This window comes from Kogia breviceps, chromosome 8 (assembly GCF_026419965.1).
Source record: "Kogia breviceps isolate mKogBre1 chromosome 8, mKogBre1 haplotype 1, whole genome shotgun sequence".
Taxonomy (NCBI): domain Eukaryota; kingdom Metazoa; phylum Chordata; class Mammalia; order Artiodactyla; family Physeteridae; genus Kogia; species Kogia breviceps.
This window is the reverse complement of record NC_081317.1, coordinates 4,681,524-4,700,457: the sequence shown is the minus strand read 5'-3', so window position 1 is coordinate 4,700,457 and position 18,934 is coordinate 4,681,524. Positions and strand designations below refer to the sequence as shown.

The 18,934-nt window shown below is 47.4% G+C and overlaps 1 protein-coding gene across 17 annotated transcripts in view; it reads right to left on the bottom strand.

Moving 5' to 3' along the window:
- The window catches only part of RAPGEF1 (Rap guanine nucleotide exchange factor 1), a 152,253-nt gene that overhangs the window by 111,400 nt on the left and 21,919 nt on the right, over window positions 1-18,934 (bottom strand). For 2 of the 17 annotated variants that reach the window (XM_067040459.1, XM_067040465.1), the window contains exon 1: window positions 4,320-4,713. The exons of 13 other annotated variants lie outside the window; for them this stretch is intronic. In XM_067040459.1, the coding sequence (XP_066896560.1) occupies window positions 4,320-4,383 (64 nt within the window). In that variant the 5' untranslated portion in view covers window positions 4,384-4,713. Of the gene's footprint in view, window positions 1-4,319; window positions 4,714-18,934 lie in introns of those variants that run through there. 2 more of the 17 variants (XM_067040455.1, XM_059071419.2) reach the window with 2 other exon arrangements.

Below are 18,934 nucleotides of genomic sequence, written 5' to 3'. Positions count from 1 at the left end.
ATTTATGCAAATCTTTGAGTCCCCACCCCCGGCCCAGCCAGGCAATCTCCTTCCCAGCCTCGCTAAGCCCACAGTCAGCCCAGGCCTGGGAAAGACACTTCAGCCTCAGCTCCTTCACTGAGGGTGTTAATTTCATTTGCTCACACCCAACTGCGCACAAACATGCAAATCATTAACGTTTCCATTTAGGAGGCCGGTATGGCCCTGAGCTGCTGGGACTTCTGAAGGAGATAACAATTCTATTTGCAACTACGGCTGCAATTTTTAATTCCCAAGGAAACTTCTGCCCCTGTTATATTCCCCAAAGCCAAAATGACCACTGTGAGCAACCCTTCAAGTTATTCATGAAAAAAAAAAAAAAAAAGACCGGAAGAAACAAAGAATTCTTCTGAGAGCACTGCACGGGATAGTAGGTATATTTCAGAGCAGTTCAAATTAGCTCTAAATTGAAGGTTTCCCCAGGTGCCTGGGTCAATTAATCAATAACGAAATGCCGACTGTGATTTAAGTGCCTTTTGTGAAGCAATCTTTTGCAGTGTGAACAATCATCAATAAATTTACTTAGTCTTTGTAAATTCAGAATTGCTGTGGGACAGAGGAGGGTGTACCCGTTTTCATCCCCCAACGCCTCTACTTTGGGCAGAGAAAGGCAAAGAAGGAATGTTTCCACCCCCCCCCCCCCCCCCCCCCGAACACTGGTAGATACCATTTACTGAGCACCTACCATGCACCAGGAACCACGCCACACCTTTCGTACCTCATGTATACCCATGGTAGCACTGGAGGCCAGGCAGCACTCAGTTTTGGTTACCGAGTGCACTCACGGAGGGCACCAAGTGTCATACGCTGTGCTAGTACGGAAGACAGAACAATGATCCCAAGAGACAGCCCTCAGGTTTCTGGTCAGGTACTGTAGTAAACAGACGCCCCCCCCTCCACCGGCCCTCCACCGGCCCTCCACCGGCCCATCCCTGTGGTGAGGGCTGGAATGCAGTCATTTGAAGGCCACTGGAGGTAAGGACAGTGGGGAAACGATTTGGGATTACAAAATTCACTTGTTCAAGGTCAGACAGAAAGTCAGGGGCAGCAGAGCTCTGGATGGATGGACCACTCAGGATCACAGGAAGCCACCGCCTTATCCTACCTCCCATCCTATTTTTTTGGACAGGGCCTGCTAGAACTCACTATGGTAATGCAAATGACTTAAATTTATCAACCACTGCAAGCATTCATTATTGTAAAAACCAATAAAGGCAGTACCATTTCTTTCTTATGTTTTGGGTTCTGAGAGCTATAAGAAAAACTAGAACTATAAGAGTCAGAGAGTATAATGTTGGCCCCTTCAAAGGGTGCGCGTCCCACACTGTGTAAAACCATCAGAGAGACATTACTAGGTATACAAAATGCTCTTTGGGGTGACAGCAAGCAGAAGTGAGATTCATGTTTCTCAAACTAGTACTCTGTCACCTCAGTTTTTTAACTTTCCAGGTCTACAACACGGAAACAGAAACATAAATGATCCAAAAGGCAGATAATGATTTCCTTTAAATGTCCCTTCAGAATTTATTCTGCATTTGACCTTCCTAATCACGACTGTCTGGCTCTGGTTAAAATCTGCCATCGCAGGTCAACACACAGGCCGGACAGAAGTCAGGGGCAGGCTGGGCAGTTCCAGCTGCCTGCAGCAAATGCACACAAGGACGTGCCCCAGTTTCACTTGTCCCTAAAGCAGACGAGGATACCATGCTGCTTGCTCTAGAGCCTGGTGCCATCAGTCATCCACTGAGCTTGGACTTCGAAAAATGCACTCAGATCAGGCTCAGGGTGGTGGCTGGGCTCCATTAAATCAGCGGTCCCCAACCTTTTTGGCACCGGGGACCAGTTTCGCGGAAGACAATCTTTCCACAGATTCGGGCGGGGGGGTGGGGGTGGAGGGGGAGGGGGAGGCAGTAAGGTGAGCGATGGGCAGCCTCAGCCGCCTACCGCTCACCTCCTGCGGTGGGGCCCGGGTCCTGACAGGCCGACACTGCTCCGTGGCCCAGGGGCTGGGGACCCCTGCACCAAATAATTCCTAACCATTGTTCCAAAATATAAACAACCTTTAAAGACAAAGACAAACAGACAAACTGTGAAGAATAAATAAACTCCACACCACTGTTATTGTGGATCCTTGGACTGGAGGACGAACTGTGGGTCCAGGGTCTACCCCGCTCAAACCCACAAATCCCTAAGCTGGCAGAGACACGGCCCTGGTAAACGCACTCTGTGAAGACCCAGAAATCAGGGGCAATTAACTGCTCTTCTTTTTACCCCCAATTCACTGTGGATCCTGCAATCCCTACTATCAACGCCTCTCGTTTAAATTTCTGAACACAACTAAACAACACAACAAAACACAAAAGCTTTAATTTTTGTCTGTAAGCCCAGCTGCTTCCTATGGAAGTATTAAGTTGTAACTCACACATTTTTCTAAGGAAAACCAGAGACAACTTAAAAGTAAGTAAAATATTAAATTCCTGTTATAAAAGTGGATTGAGTTATTGGATCAATGCCAATTTTCTTCTTGGTGGTTGGAGATACCAGGCCACGTGGCACTGAGTGTTACATCCTGACGCACCAGTAAACACCCATGTCTGCTAAGATTCATTCTTCTGAAGGACAAGGTACTATGATGTAAGCAGCAACTGCTTTTTTTTTTTTTTTTTTTTTTTGCGGTATGCGGGCCTCTCACTGTTGTGGCCTCTCCCGTTGCGGAGCACAGGCTCCGGACGCGCAGGCTCAGCGGCCATGGCTCACGGGCCCAGCCGCTCCGCGGCACGTGGGATCCTCCCGGACCGGGGCACGAACCTGTGTCCCCTGCATCGGCAGGCGGACTCTCAACCACTGCGCCACCAGGGAAGCCCCAACTGCTTTTTTTAAAAAATGTTTTTCTCCCCCAAATGAGTAAAGTACATTAAAGAAAATATAACAAACCTCATATATGCATTACCTGGATTCTAACGGTTGCTAAAATGATCCTGTTTTTCTTACCTGTATGTATGTGTTCATTCAGTCACCTGAACCATTTTAGAGTAAAATTATAGCCAGCATAACCCTTTAGCCCTGAATACTTCAGCATGACAACCCCAAAAAGGACATTCTCCTACATGACTCATTACCATCATCACACGTAACAACATAAGCAACAGTTCCCAAATATCATCTACCACGTAGTTCGTACTCAAATTTCCTGAACTGTCCCCCAAATGTCTTTTATTACTGTTTGTTCACACCAGGATTTGATCAAGAACCAGTAAGGAATACCTTTTTCAAAGTAACTTGTTGGACAAAGAATGAATGACTGATGGAAAGTCAGAGGGGCTGGAACCGAACAGTAAATTAGCATCCGACCTACTTTTCCCTATTAAGAAGAAAAAAAAAATTATATATAATCTAACCACAAAAGACAACGATTATTAACATTTCCATGTATTTCCTTCCAGTTTATTTTTTCTGTTCATAAACACACACCCGTACATACGCTTGCGCTCAAACTGTCTCGCTACAGGTCAGGTGCTATCTCCACTCTTTTTGGCAAGTGGAGATAAAAGAGCCAATACCTGATGAAGTCCTGTGGGCACCATCTTTGGTATTTTGATACCTGCCAGGTCTGCGAACTGCTGGTCTGCTAGGTTAATAACAGTGAAAAGGGCAGCCGAGTGCACTGGAAGACCCGAAGGCCCTGGGGCTGCTAAAGGGCGCTCCAGTTCCAGGCACAGCACAGCACACTGCTGTGTGGCCCCTCTGGCTTCCTCCTCCTCAAAGCTGACGCTAACACAAGCCTGAGAGACACCGAGTAGGTTTTAACAGGTGTTGCTGTCCCGTGTCACGGACATCTAGGATGGATAAATATGAGACTTTTTTTTTAATAGAAGGTACTTTGAACTCTTTGGAAGAAAGGCGCTATATATTTAAAAGCTATTAATAACATTCTCTAAACCAAACTGTCACAAAAGATTCAAACTCCTGGATATCAAAATTTTTACTTGGGATATTTTTTAAAGCTGAAAAATTTCAACCAACGGACGTGTGCTGTACTAAATAAAAATCTCAAACTGAACTAAGTTCTCAGCCAAGCCAGGCCATCACATTGAGATGCAAATCGTTTTATTCCTTAGGAGAACTGCCTGTTAATTTTCTTTAAAATATGCTGAACTGAAAGCATTTTCTGATGAAAGGTATTTCCCCAAGCAGTTTCAGCTCCGGTTTTAAACCAAAGTTTCCCAACAGAAGGCTGCCTCCTTCCTTCTTCCTGGAGATGAAGCGCAGGGCCTTCTTACCTTGTTTCCAGGGGCACAGATGGCTTCGTTTCAGGGGCTTCTGTTTTTCAATAGCATTGCCCATTCTAAAGCCAGAGGATCACAGGGCCCTTCCAAGCCCAGGTGTCTTTGTGGAACAGCGAATACGGACCAAGTCGCTAGCTGGAAGGGGATTCATCTCTCAGACATCCCAATCACCCAGCAGTGAGCCCTGGCAAACCCTCAAAAGAAAAACCTGAACTCTACTCTGGGAGGTCCTTGCCTCTGCCTTTCAAACTCCCTTCACTCCCAGGAAGGAAATCAGAATAAAAGGCTTGTTATCGCCCTGGCGGTGGGTCTCGTACCGTCTATACTAGGAAGCTCTTCCCCCGCCCTCCTCTGACACTGTTACTCATTGGCACAGCAGCCTCAGACTAATTTCCAAACACTCTGGACACCGCTTTTCTTTGGGGGAGGAGTGGGAAATGAGATGATCAAAAAGCTGAAAGTTAAAAATAGACCAATTTGGGGGTGTGCCACAAGAAACATTTTCAGAGAGACCCTAACATCACACCTTCTTTTTAAGGTTCTGGCCCTCAGACCAGTGTGCGTCAGGTGACAAGTTCCATCAGAGAGAAAACAAGCTGACTTCATTAATCCTGTGTTTCCAAGGGAAAAACAAACGAACATCAAAATGCAAGCTGCACTTTAGTTTCCAAAGAAGAAAAGACCTCAGAGGACAAGCAGCTAGGAGTCTGTAACTCAAGCTCCAATCTTACACTCTATTTTGGAATTAATTTTTCTGGAGAAAATGCAGCACCACCTAAATTCTGAACATCAGGTTTCCTGGAAGAAAGAAGGGCATGAAATCATATGCTTTTTGGTAAAAACAAAGAAAATGGCAAGGTACGTGGAAAGATTTCATTGATTTAGATACCAGAGTTTGAGGGTAGAAAAGCTCTTAAAGAATCCCTGGAGCACATGCAGTGGGTGAGACTGGCTGCAGGACCAACCACCTGGGTTCAAATTCTGCCTCTGCCAACAGAGCACAGCCGTCTCAGTTTTCTCATCTGTTAATTGGGCATAATGCCAGTAGTCCCACCTCCCCGGATGTAATGGTTAGGGGAAACACCGACTGATCCACCCGGCCCTGGCCCGGGCAAAGACAGTAACAATGTGCGTTAAGTTATTTTACCACAGGAGATCCTGGTAAGGATCAGGGAACTAACAAGCTACCACCAACCAGAAGAATAGGGCAAAGGTCAAAAGGAGAGAGGAGACACCAGTCCACACGTCCTACCAACCTCCCAGAATCCTCCTCGCTGGAATCCATCTTGGCTGAGAGGTTGCGCGCGCCACCAGAAAGGACCCTCAGTCAGAATGATTGGTCAGGGACAACCCGGAAACTCACCCCGTCGCCATAAACCCCAAGCCTGCGAGCCACGTGGCAGAGCAGTCTTCCTGGGCTCCCTTACCCTGCCGCTCTCCGCCCGGCCGCCCCTTTCCAATGGTCTCTTGCTTTGTCAGCACGTGCGTCTCCTCAGACAGTTCATTTCCGAGTGTTAGACAAGAGCCCACTCTCGGGCCCTGGAAGGGGTCCCCCCTCCGGCAACATAATGAGGATCAAATAAAAGGGACACTTAGGAATGCCTTGGTAAATCGTTATCACCAACACTGCTATACTCTTTGACTGTGAAACTGTATTAGCTCAGACGGCCGATATCTGGCTTCAGGCAATTTAGCCAAAGGCACATAATCACAGTGAATTTCGTTCTATTGGGGTTGGAGGGTACAAGGTGGGAGCCAGAGTAAAATTTAAAGACAATAATCCAAAAAAGACCCACAGAACCAAAGAAATGGAGCTTGAGAGGCACTAAATGCACTAGTGCTCCAACTGGCCAGTGTGCTCTGTTACCACTGCCAGGGCCACGGCCAGCCTGCTGCACCAGCACTGCCCGTTCTGAAGGAAACAGAAATAATCCTGCCAATGTATGCAAAATGAATGAAGCCAAGCCCAAATCTTTACAAGATCTTAAGGTTTCCTATTTTGATCTACCAATACAGAAATCATTTTTACAAAATCACAGCCTGAGATTCCGAACTTCTTAAAGCAAATAGCACAGGTCCGTCTCACTCCTCCAATGACAGGCAGGAAAGACAGCAAATGCTTCAGTGAAGGCCACGGCCAACCCCGCTTCCCTGACACTGTACGCTGAACTCACCTTCCAATCAAACTGCAACCACAAACCGGAAAAGAGCAAAGGCCCGCACCCCAACCACGCCAGAGGGGGCTGCTGAAACCTAAGAACTGGTAAAAGATCCAATTCAAGTTCAGCACCCACCCCAACTCCATCAACAAACACCCCACCCCTTTCGGTACACTCTGAAGAGACTTCAGTTTCCTTCCAAAAACCGTAACAATTTTCCTTAGGCAAGTTTGCAATGCCAGATATTATATCTGACCTCATTTCTTCCAGAAGACATTTAGTTCAAAATATCTACAAAAGCATAATAGATCAAAAAGGCTCTACTTTTGAACCTGCATCTTAATGTCTCTTTTCACCTAACGAAAGTTTTAACTTGTCAAATGCTGTGCACACGATGCCGCCCAGCACCAGCACAATACCCATGCACAGTACGTGCTTAATAACTACTGAACAAATGGGCAGACAGATGAAGGAATAAACAAATGGATGAACAAATGAAGGCTCCCCGCCCCCCTGCAAACACACCCTACAATGTGTTAAGTGGAGTTTCTTTCTTTCTTTTTTTTAAAAATAAACTTACTTATTTTTTATTTTTATTTTATTTTTTGCTGCTTTGGGTCTTCGTCGCTGCGTGTGGGCTTTCTCTAGTTGTGGCGAGGGGGGCTACTCTTCGTTGTGGTGTGCGGGATTCTCATTGCGGTGGCTTCTTTTGTTGCAGAGCACAGGGTCTAGGCACACGGGCTTCAGTAGTTGTGGCTCACGGGCTCTAGAGCACAGGCTCAGTAGTTGTGGCGCACGGGCTTAGTTGCTCCATGGCATGTGGGATCTTCCCGGACCAGGGCTCGAACCCGTGTCTCCTGCATTAGCAGGCGGATTCTTAATCACTTTGCCACCAGGGAAGCCCAACCAAAGTTTCTAATCCATAAATGAACTCTCCTTCCTGCAAGCGCCAGGGTTGTGGGCCCGCCAGAGCGCTGTTTCATCCACCTTCCCCACCCCTCAGCTCAGGCAAAGTCCCCAACCTGGAGTTTCACCCGTATCTTTTTTATCCCCACTAGTCTGTAAAGCCTTTGAAGTCAGTAACTGGGTTTGGGTCAGTTCCCCATGTGCCCGTGTGCACACAGGACAACAGGTCACCAGGGAAACCTGGGCTCGAGGCCGACGCTGCCATTTCTCAGCTAGGGGCTGCCACATTCTAACAGCTAATTTTCTGATGAACCTTCCAAACAAACTAGAAATTTCCTTGAGAGCAGCTCTGAAGTGAGGACCCTGTGGTTCAACTGCTTCTCTGGTAACCACGGCCTCCCAAAATGGTTCTGTGTGAACTGGATGGGGGCTGGGGGTTGGGGAAGATAAATCGCATCGCCTATTCTTAAGAATTCCTCCCTAATTCTCATCTCAGAAAAAGTGTCTTCCAGCGTCATCCCCAAGGGTGAATATGCTCACCACCCAAGATGGGCAAGTGACCCATCCGGTCCACACCTCAGGGAGACAACATGGAACTCAAGCAGATGAGACGAATCAAAAGTGGAAGGCCACCAGAAGTGGAAAGCTCACTGCACGGCCAGCATCGCGTGTCTCCACATCTTATGCAAATCCTCCGAGGGTGCTGTGGGTGTATGGACTGCTTTCAATCAGACCACGTGTTACCAAGTTACTCCTGAGGTATTACTACCGCAAGCCCCAAATCATGGACTCACAGAAGGGTAGGGCCTGACAGACTGACAAAATCATCTCCTCCTAAGAGCTTGGGGCAGGGCAGGGCGGGGGTCAAGGCTTCACACTTAGTGAGAGAGCCAGATCCAGCCCAAGAATTTTAATTCTTGGCCGGGAAACCTGCTACCTCTTCCTCCTGACCAGGGGTACGAGGTAGGGGAGGAGTGGAAAGTGCTGGCTCTGGCGAAGAGCTGACCCGGTTTGAATCTTTATGTGGGCACTTCCCATCAGGGCGACTTTGAGATAGGAACTTCACCTCCCTGGACCTGAGTTTTTCACCTCTGTAAAATACTTACTAAACTAATATGCTGCCTACTTCATAAGGCAGTCTATTCAAGCTTAAATCTGATGTTTTAAAGGTGCTTGGCACACTTAAAGAATAGTTACCATTGCTGTTTTTTTTCTTTTAAATTTCATTATCTATGAACATCTAGCTTTAGAGACAATACATTAAAGAAAAATTATTTACCGTCACAGAGATTTTTTTGTTTTTTTAAATATCCCAGTAAGATCCGCTGCAACATTCTGGTAAATAACTCATTCCCTTAGCGCAAATAAAATAAAATTTCACTTCCAAACACTTGTATCATCAGAATACTTTTTTGATTATGGAATGCAAGCGACATAAACCAGGGAGGTAACACTGTGGTTACTGAAGTTTGAAACATTTTTACAGAGTCCTGTCCTCAGTGCAAGATGCAACTGGATTCAGAAGAAACCTGCGTCAGGGAGTCCTACAAGGCGCTGCTCACTGCTCAGAAGGGAAAGGCCAGTGATCGCTGTAATGTGCACCTTCACCACCTCCTCCCCACCCCCGCCCCCAGGTGTGCGGGCGGGAGATGGAAGCTGGGCTCTGGAGCCGGTGCCCAGTAGCTGACATGAAGCTTTGTGCATGGAATTTGTCTGCTGGGAGGAAAGTCTGATGTTGGTCACTTCCCCTCCAGAGAAAAATACAACAATACAAGGAAGCACCAAGCACTGTGGGAATGTTCCAAAGTGGGAGTTCCAGCTCAGTCCAGAGTATAAACAAAGGGCAATGACCAGCCTGGAGGTCAGGCCAGCAGAGCACTGAGGCGAAAAGTCTGGGAGCCAGTCTTCTGGGTGCCCTAGTCCCTGCTTTGAAGTGACATTCCTGCCCAGCGCTGCGGAAATCACTGAAGGCAAAGGCACATCTCGAGTAGTGCATCACAGGAAACACAGACCGGGGTTCTCTTACGACACACTTGCACACTCACAGATCAGTCTCTGAATGTCATGGCCTGAGTGGATTCAGATTCATCTGACAAATGCCGACGTGGAGTTTAGGGAGAATCAGACAACATAAGCAAAGAATCACTTAGTTACCACTGTAATCAGTGCTGAGAAGTTCCGGGAGGGGAACGTAGGTCTAGCAGGGCAACCTAATCTAATCTGGGAGGTCAGGGAAGGGTGAGACTCAAAGGATGAGCAGGAGCTGACCAAGCAAATGGGTGAAAAGCATTCTGGGCAGGAGCAGCATGTGCAAAGGCCCTGTGCAGCTGGAGGTATGCGAATGGGGGGAGGTGGATGGGGGTCAGACGCAGCAGAGCCTTAGAGGTCCAGGGTTTCATCTCATGGGCTTCAGGGGGTGCCTAAAGTGCTGACCAAATCACGTGTGTTCATTTTTCTGGGAAGAGAAGTCCATGGCTTTCATTAAAGTCTCAAAGAGTTCCAAAAGGTTAAGATCCACAGAGCTAGTCCAACCCTCTCATTCCAAAACAAGGAAATTGAGGTTCCTCATTTTGAGGGAAAGACATTTCCCCACGGTTTCACAGACAGCCAGAGAACCCTAATCACTGGATCCCAGTCTGGTGTTTTTCCACAGCTAGCCAGCTGCCTTACTTCTGGCAGGGGTGTGTCAACAACAACAAAGTGCTAATCCTCACTGAATATTGATACTGTATCCCACACAAGGCTACTTTTGTTTCTGTCCAGGCAGGCCCAGAACCGACACTCTACAGAATGACCTGTAAAGTCTGCCAGTCCATCTTTCTTGGGGTGTGACCTAACCTGCAAAATACAGGGGGCAGAACCTCCAATTGCAGGGCAGCCCCATGAGAAAGCTTCTGGGTTTTTCAGCGACCCTGGCAGATGATGCTGGTTCACTAAAGGAAGGGCAATTAAGGCAGAGTCCTCACTGCTAAATCAGCATGCAGACTTTTAAAGAAGCTGCTTATTTGTTGTTCTTTCTAAAGTCAGGACTGGGGACTTCCCTGGTGGCGCAGTGGTTAAGAATCCACCTGCCGATGCAGGGGACACAGGTTCGAGCTCTGGTCCGGGAGATTCCACATGCCACCGAGCAACTAAGCCCGTGTGCCACAACTACTGAGCCTGCGCTCTGGAGCCCACGAGCCGCAACTATTGAAGCCCATGCACCTAGAGCCCGTGCTCTGCAACAAGAGAAGCCAACGCAATGAGAAGCCCGCACACCGCAACAAAGAGCAGCCCCTGCTCACAGCAACTAGAGAAAGCCTGCGCACAGCAACGAAGACCCAACGCAGCCATACATACATACATACATACATAAAGTCGGGACTGGGCCAGGAAAGGCCTGCAGGACATGAAAGGGAGAAAGCCGACACCCTCAACTTTATTAATTTCACCTGAAATTGAGAGACAGGAACTATTTTTTTTTAAGTGAACAAAAATAGTAATTTTCTCCTCTGCCACTTGTTTCATACTATTTGGAATACTCGGGGAAAAGTCTAAATATGTGTGGAGAACATTTCTTAAGCTCTTGATGCTTCCTGGAATACCCAAAGGAGTAAGTCAAGTGCCCAGACGGCCATTTGAGGCCTTTGGGAGTCCAGCCCCTGAACTACCTTTCCCACCTCCATCTCCCACACCCCCGCTCAGGGGCCTTTACTTTGGCTAAAGACTCCGTACCCTGTGTGAACCTGCTCCTGCCTGCGCTGAATCCCACCTCCTTCCTCCCCAGCAAAGCGGATGACACCTAAGAGTCAACACCCAGCAGGCTCTCAAGGGGCAACCATCAAGGAGGACGCACATTCTCTGCTTTGCCTAAAACGTGACAGGGTCAGAAGAGGCAACGCCCTCACTGGGGAAAGGCTCCCACCACTTCCGCTAGCCCACTAAGCCCCCAGGGTCTGTGGCCGCCTGCCCTTTACAGCATCCTACTTGCAGAGGCGGTCCTCCACCTTGACTAAGGGCCTCTACTTGGGGCGGGGCCGGCGTGGGAGTCACAGCAGTGCCCTCTAGTTAACGCTTGCCAGGCTTTCAAAGATGCACAACCTTCTCCACTACGAAGCTGAGCCCACACCCAACGTGTGCTTTTATCCACTCATTCAACAAGAATCTGTGAGCTTCACCTGTGTGCCTTTTGAGCACTGGTGAAACCGCAGCTGACAAGGAGCTTACCTCCTAATGAGAGAGAAAGATCATAAAAAAGAAGCAAATAAGCACTATGTTAAAAAAAAAAAAAAGCAAAGGCAGGGTTAGGGGACAGTGGGGAAAAATGTGATGGGAGCACTACTTTGGACCCCCGTGGCTAGAGGAGGCCGCTCGGGGGTGACACATGAGCAGAGAGCGGAAAGGAGTTAGGGAGCAAACGCACCCAGAAGGGCAGCTCACGTCTCCCGAGACTCAGGACCTAAGTGCTTCCTGTGCGTGAACTCCTAAGGACCTCACCCCTGGCTCCATTTTCTCCATGAGGAAGATTTTTAAGAGGAAGAGGCGTGAGGGACTTTCCCAAGGTCACATAACCAGCAAGCGGCTTCTGCCCGCAGCTCTCGGCAGCCAATGACCCCCGTGCCTGGGGGGATGGGCAGGCAGAGGGAAGAGCAAGTGCAGCTCCAGAGGCAGGAGCGTGCTTGGTGTCTTCCAAGGACACTCGAAGGAAAAGCTCCAACTCCCGAGCGGCTGGGACAGAGCAGCAAGGGACAGTGGTAAGAGCGAGCCAGGCACCAGACTACAGGATGCCACACGCAGGCCGTGGTAAGGACTCTGGACTTTATTCACAGTGTAAAGGGAAGCCACAGGACAATCCTGATCTGGCCTGATTCGATCTAATTTACGCTCTGGCTGTTGATGAAGGAAGGAGGACCAGACAGCTGTGAGGCGACGGGGGAACCAAGAGGCCAGTTAGGAGGGCACCACGGCAGGACAGGGAGAGACGGCGGTGGCCTGGAGCCCAAGTCGGCACAGGAGCTGGCGAGAGGGATCGGAGGCAGGATATATTTGAAGTAAGCCCAAGAGGATGTGCTGATGGACCAGAGACGGGCTACGAGCGAGGAGTCGGGGAGGACTCCAAGATTTCTGAGCCTGAACAACTAGGTCAAAAATGGCATTATTCACCGTCATGGGCACCCAGGGAGGAGCCAGTTGGGCAGGAGGTAAGGCGGTGAGCCAAGAGCCCTGGTTTAGGCACATCAAGTCTGATGCTTACAAGACATCCGAGTGGTGATGTTAAGTGGGCAGTCTGCAGTTCAGGGAAGAGATGGGGTCTGGACACATACACTTGGGAATGACCAGTATTTAGATGGCATTTAGACATGGGACTAGATTGCGTAGGAAGAGACTGGAGGACTCAGCCCTAGGATGTTCCAAAATTGAGAGTCTGGGAGAGCAGAGGATACAGGAAAGGAGGGCTGAGATGGACGTGTCTATGAGCTACCAGAACACTTACACATTAAGACAATTCAGAAGCAGCTTGTAAACATGTACCACCATGTTTTTAAAGTACTGACTTTAAACATAATTTAAATTTTAGAGTTTGGTTCTCCAGTCCTAGATACTTAGTTTTAAATTGTCTTGCTAATCATGACAACTAATATATCAAACCAATGAATTAGCTAATATCCCAAGGAAAAATATACATTTAGTGTTGCATTCATCAGAGTTTTCTTCACAGCTGCCAATCTCCTGGCCATCTTCTTCTTTTTCTTTTCTTTTTTTTTTTTTTTTTTTGCGGTACGCAGGCCTCTCACTGCTGTGGCCTCTCCCGTTGCGGAGCACAGGCTCCAGACGCGCAGCCTCGGCAGCCATGGCTGACGGGCCCAGCCGCTCCGCGACCTGTGGGATCCTCCCGGACCGGGGCACGAACCCGCGTCCCCTGCATCGGCAGGAGGACTCTTGACCACTGCGCCACCAGGGAAGCCCCTGGTCATCTTCTTGTCAGAGCTAATTAGATTGCTGTTTTTTACCTCACAAAGCTGCTGACAAAAGCAGGTACTGGAAGTAGAAGAACTGTGAACATCGTCAGTCTCTTGCTGTTCACCTGTGCTTGTATTATTAGAATCTTCTTCAATCTGTGGTGTCTGCCACTTATCCATTTAAAAAAGGTTTGTTTCAGTACCGGGCAATGGTTCAGCCCAGCTCTTCCACATGCCAACTGGGTAAGTCATATAAACCTCATTTTTCTCATCTGTAAAATGAAGCCACTATCACCTCCCTGCAGTGCTGTTGAAGGCATTAAATATATTCAGCACAGCTCCTGGCATCAATGCATGTAAGCTGTTTTTTATATCCCTCCCCCCACTCCAAGAGCAACTTTTCAGGTCGAATCCCTAGGAGCTTTTCCATTCCTCTCCATACTTAACTTTAAGCAGTGATTCCAAAGGGCGCCCCCACCCCCAGACACCTACCCCACCAGGAGCATCGACATCATCTGGGAACTTGTTAGAAATGCTAATTCTCAGCCCAACTCCAGACCTACTGAAGTAGAAACCGGGGGTTGGAGCACAGCAGCATCCAGGTGCTAAAATCTGAGACCTACTGGAGAAGGCGGGCCGCATTCTGGGACACCCAGCAGGTCCTCAGGACAGGGACCCCCTGACCCAGATGATCCTGTCATCAATACCTGCTAATATAACAGGCTGCAAGCTGCCAATCTGTTATAAACACAAAGCTTCCTACCCTTCTGGCTGTTTTTTTTAAACATCAACTATATCACTTGAATAAAAATAAAACTTCTTACAAAAATTCAATCCCTACCCTCCTTTCTATAGCAACAGGGAAAAGAAAATCTCTAACTTAACCCAGATTACTGTTCCTATATAATTATTATATAATCATATGTTTATATATATTATATTATACATAATAATATATATTATTATGTTATATACTACATCTTTTTATAATTACTATATAATTATGTAATTATTAAATAATTAGTTTTCCAATTCTCTTGACATGAACACTAAGATCCTTTCCATCCATTCCAAAGAATATGAATTTAAGATCTGGTTAATCTAATTTTTCTCACAAGGAAAACATGCTCTGGTTGTTTTATGTACATGTTTATTGTTTTTATAAACCAAATTGTCCCAGATTTTGATGCTTCCACGAGTTGAGTGATTGGAACATACGAAGTGGCAGATGCCCACGGGGAGAAGGGGACGAAAACCGAATTCAGCTGACCCTCCCGTGGACTCTATGGGACTGATCCCGCCTTGGAATAGGCCATATTTCTGAAACAGTTCTCTCACTGCAAAAGCAAGACCCTCTCCAACACAAATGTGTGGAACTCAGTAGTTGTAAATGATTCCTCCCTCAGTGTTCTCCCATCCAAATCAGGACACTTTGGAGAGTGACAGGGACGGTGCTATTAATAATTATGCCAGGACAGCAGGTGTAAGCCGGGATGTGTGACCATTACCCCATCTGCCATGTCTGCATGAGCCCCGTGATCCTCAAAGTAATTTTCCTCTGGTGTCCAGACACCTAACTGTGAGGCTAGATGAGAGCTACATTTATAAGCAAAACTCCATAGAGTCTGACTCTTCAATCAAAGGCTAGACCTCGCCTAGAGGGGAGACCTGGACAGTCACAGTGAGCTCCATGAGAGCAGCCTGGCTCATTTATCACTGTGTCCCCAGCATCTACCTTCACCAACTAAAGACAGCAGCTGCTCAAGGAAAGCAGCTGAAAGAATGAAGCAATGCTTCCTGTTTTATTTCCTTGATTCTAAAATGTATACTTCTTCACAGTTTAACTTTTGAAATCAGGATATGTTATTTTATAATCAACCCTGCTAATGTATTTTATTTTTCTTTGTCTCCTGAGAAGTGTTATTATATCGCTAAACTGTCTTACATGTGTTGGTGCCATAGTATCAAAAAACACAGCGACTGCCTATCATCGCAGATTCACAGAGATGTGTTAACGATACTCATGGGACCAGAGACCTTATTGTGACAATCTCGAGGTGACAACTCCCAAATGGAGGCACCATTCCATCGAACAGAGTTTCCTGGCCTTAAAACTCCCAGAGAAAGCCTTGCTCTTGCTTCCGTAGATCGTCCTCGCTCTTCCCCTCCCCCAAGTCAGTGATACCTTCTCATGAACGTGGCCAGTAGCCTGGAATCCTGCCGAACAGTGCTACAGTGAACGCCATCTGTGCTGTCAACCCAGAGTAAGTGCTGACAATGGTACCCAGGCAGCCTCAGACGGAAGCCACTGAGAGGCTTGTGAGGGTCTTTACTAAGAGCTGACATGCACTGAGCACTCACTGTGTGCCAGGCTACAGCACCCCCAGGCTCTGGGGCTCAACTAGACATTGAGGTCCCTGGACTGCTCTTCCACTCCTGGAAACGTTCTACTCAGACGAATAAAGGATGGGAACCAAACGTTGCCAAAGGGCAGGGCATCACTGGATAAATTCCCTCTGTCAGGGTCCTCGAGGAGCCCAGCACAGCTGAGAAGTGCCACATCTGGTGGGGAGGGGATCCACCCTGGCTTAAAAGCTTCCCGCCCCACAGGAGCCCATGTCTCACAATCTCACAGGCTCCCTCAAGAAGCACGCCCAGGGACTTCCCTGGTGGCACAGTGGCTAAGAGTCCTCCTGCCAATGCAGGGGACATGGGTTCGAGCCCTGGTCCGGGAAGTTCCCACATGCCGTGGAGCAATTAAGCCCGTGCGCCGCAACTACTGAAGCCCATGCGCCTAGAGCCCACGAGCCACAACTACCGAGCCCGCATGCCACAACTACCGAAGCCTGCGCGCCTAGAGCCCACGAGCCACAACTACTGAGCCCGCGTGCCTAGAGCCCGTGCTCCACAACAAGAGAAGCCACCGCCACCGAGATGAGAAGCCCATGTGCTGCAATGAAGAGTAGCCCCTGCCCACTGCAACTAGAGAAAGCCTGTGTGCAGCAAGGAAGACCCAACGCGGCCAAAAAAAAAAAAAGCAGCACACCCAGTTACGAGAGCCGCCGCACTCAGGGAGCCCGGGGTGCTGTGTCCCACCAAGCGTTTATCGTTCACCTAGAGGTCTTCCCAGCCCAGATGTAATTAATTAAACCAGAGGTCATCTTTACCATAAGCACTGCTCCCTAGTAATATACTTGGCTATGCCATCACTTTTTAAATGTTTTATTATAACTTATTATAAGACATTTAAGATTAAATAACTATTACACAAATAAATACTGAAAAATAATTGGTATCCACAGCATTTTTTAACAAACTGTGGTAAAATATACGTAAAATGTACCACCTTAACCATTTTTAAGTGTTACCGCAGTTCAGTGGTAATAAGTACATTCATGCTGTTGTGCTACTCCCCAGTCACAGCAGGGCAGGAGGTGAGCAGCAGGCGAGCAAACCTTCACCTGCCGCTCCCCGTCACTCACGTGACCGCCAGAACCATCCCCGCCCCCCAACCCGGTGGGAAAACTGGCTTCCACAAAACCTGTCCCTGGTGCCAAACAGGCTGGGGACTGCTGAGGTTACAGGACTCTTTTTGTCCTGTAAAACTGAATTTAAACATTAATTAAATGTTAAACAATAATTCCCCATTCTCCCAGCCCTTGGCAACCACCATTCCACTTTCTGTCTCTATGATTCGATTACTCTTAGGTATCTCACACAAGTGGAAGCATACGATATTTGTCCTTTTGTGTCTGACTTCTTCCATTTAGCATAACGTCCTCAAGGTTCATCCATGTTGAAACGTGTGTCAGAACGTCCTTCCTTTTAAGGCTGGATAATGTTTCATTGTGTGTGCATACCACACTGTTGTTTATCCATCATCTGATGATTGGGTACCTTTTGGCTATTGTGTGACTAATGCTGCTATGAAACTGCGTATACAAATATCTTTTTGAGTCCCTTCTTTCATTTCTTTTGGGTATATACTCAGAAGGAGAACTGCTGAATCATATGGTGATTCTATTTTTAATTTTTTGAGGAACTGCCACTGTTTTCCATAATGGCTGCTCCATTTTACATTCTCACCAACAATGCACAAGGGTTCCGATTTCTACACATCCTTGTCAACACTTGTTATTGTCTGATTTTTTGAAAGCAGACATCCTAATGGTGTGAGGTGGTATCTCACTGTGGTTTTGATGTGAACATCACTAATGGTTAGTGATGTTGAGCATCTTTTCATGTGTTTTTTGCATTTGCGTATCTTTGGAGATGTCTACTCAAGTTTTTTAATTGAGTTGTTTCATTTTTTTGTTGGTCAAATGCCATCTTTATTTCTAGGAAACAGAACTAGTTAACCAAAGTCAAATTCTATGCAGATAAACAATGATTATATCCATACAATGCAATACTACTCAGCTATAAAAAGCAATAAACTACTCATAAAAACAGTAACTTCATGAATCTCAAAGTCAGTATGCTGAGTAAAAGAAGCCAATTCCCAAAAGTTACATGCTATATCATATTCTGGAAAAGACAAAACTACAGGGATGGAAAACAGATCAATGGTTGCCAGGAGCCGGAGGCGGAAGAAGGGTTTGACAACAAAGGGACAGCAAAAAGTCCCCCGCCCACCCCGGGGTGATGGAATTGTTCTCAATCCTGATTGTGGTAGTGGTTACACAAATCTACACATGAGTTAAAACTCAGAGAACTGTACACCCAAAAAAGGGTCAATTTTACCACATGTAAAATTTTAAGACATTCTCATGCAGAAGGGGAAAGGGTTCTCCTTTTAACCACATAGGCATTACACTAAGCAGCTTACAAGCATCATCTCATGGAATCCTTACAAAACTTCAGAAATGTATAAATATTGACTGTCACTTGAGCCCAGGTCTGACTGAACTAGGAGAAACTAAGTCCTGATTATTCAGATACCCAAGATTCCATTCGATCTTTCCAAGACCTGGGGTGTGTGTAAATTATTATCTATCATACAGTAGGAGGAACTTAGTGTTGGCAGAACCACATCCACACATAATCTTTCTCTCTGGGGATGGGGTCCACAGGGCTTCTATCAGATCCTTAGCAGCACGTAGGATCTTAAAAAGCTCAAGAGGGCTTCCCTGGTGGCGCAGTGGTTGAGAGTCCGCCTGCCAATGCAGGGGACACAGGTTCGTGCCCCGGTCCGGGAGGATCCCACGTGCAGCGGAGCGGCTGGGCCCGTGAGCCATGGCCACTGAGCCTGCGTGTCCAGGGCCTGTGCTCCGCAGCGGGAGAGGCCACAACAGTGAGAGGCCCGCGTACCGCAACAACAACAACAACAACAAAAACCAAACAAACAAACAAACAAAAACCCCTCAAGAACCACTGTTCCTGTTCAAGGTCCAGGGACGGGCTGTGGCCTGCCCCAGAGGACACAGCACATCTGCGACAGTGCCAGGCCAGAAGGGAAGGCTCCAGACACTAAGGCTGGCTCTCTCTCCATCATCCAAAAAATGCCACAGTTCCAAGCATTCCTGGTGACAGTGACTTCATATGTTCCCCGAGATGATTTTCATCTACACAACTTCCCCAGTAGCAGATGCATTTCACTACCAAC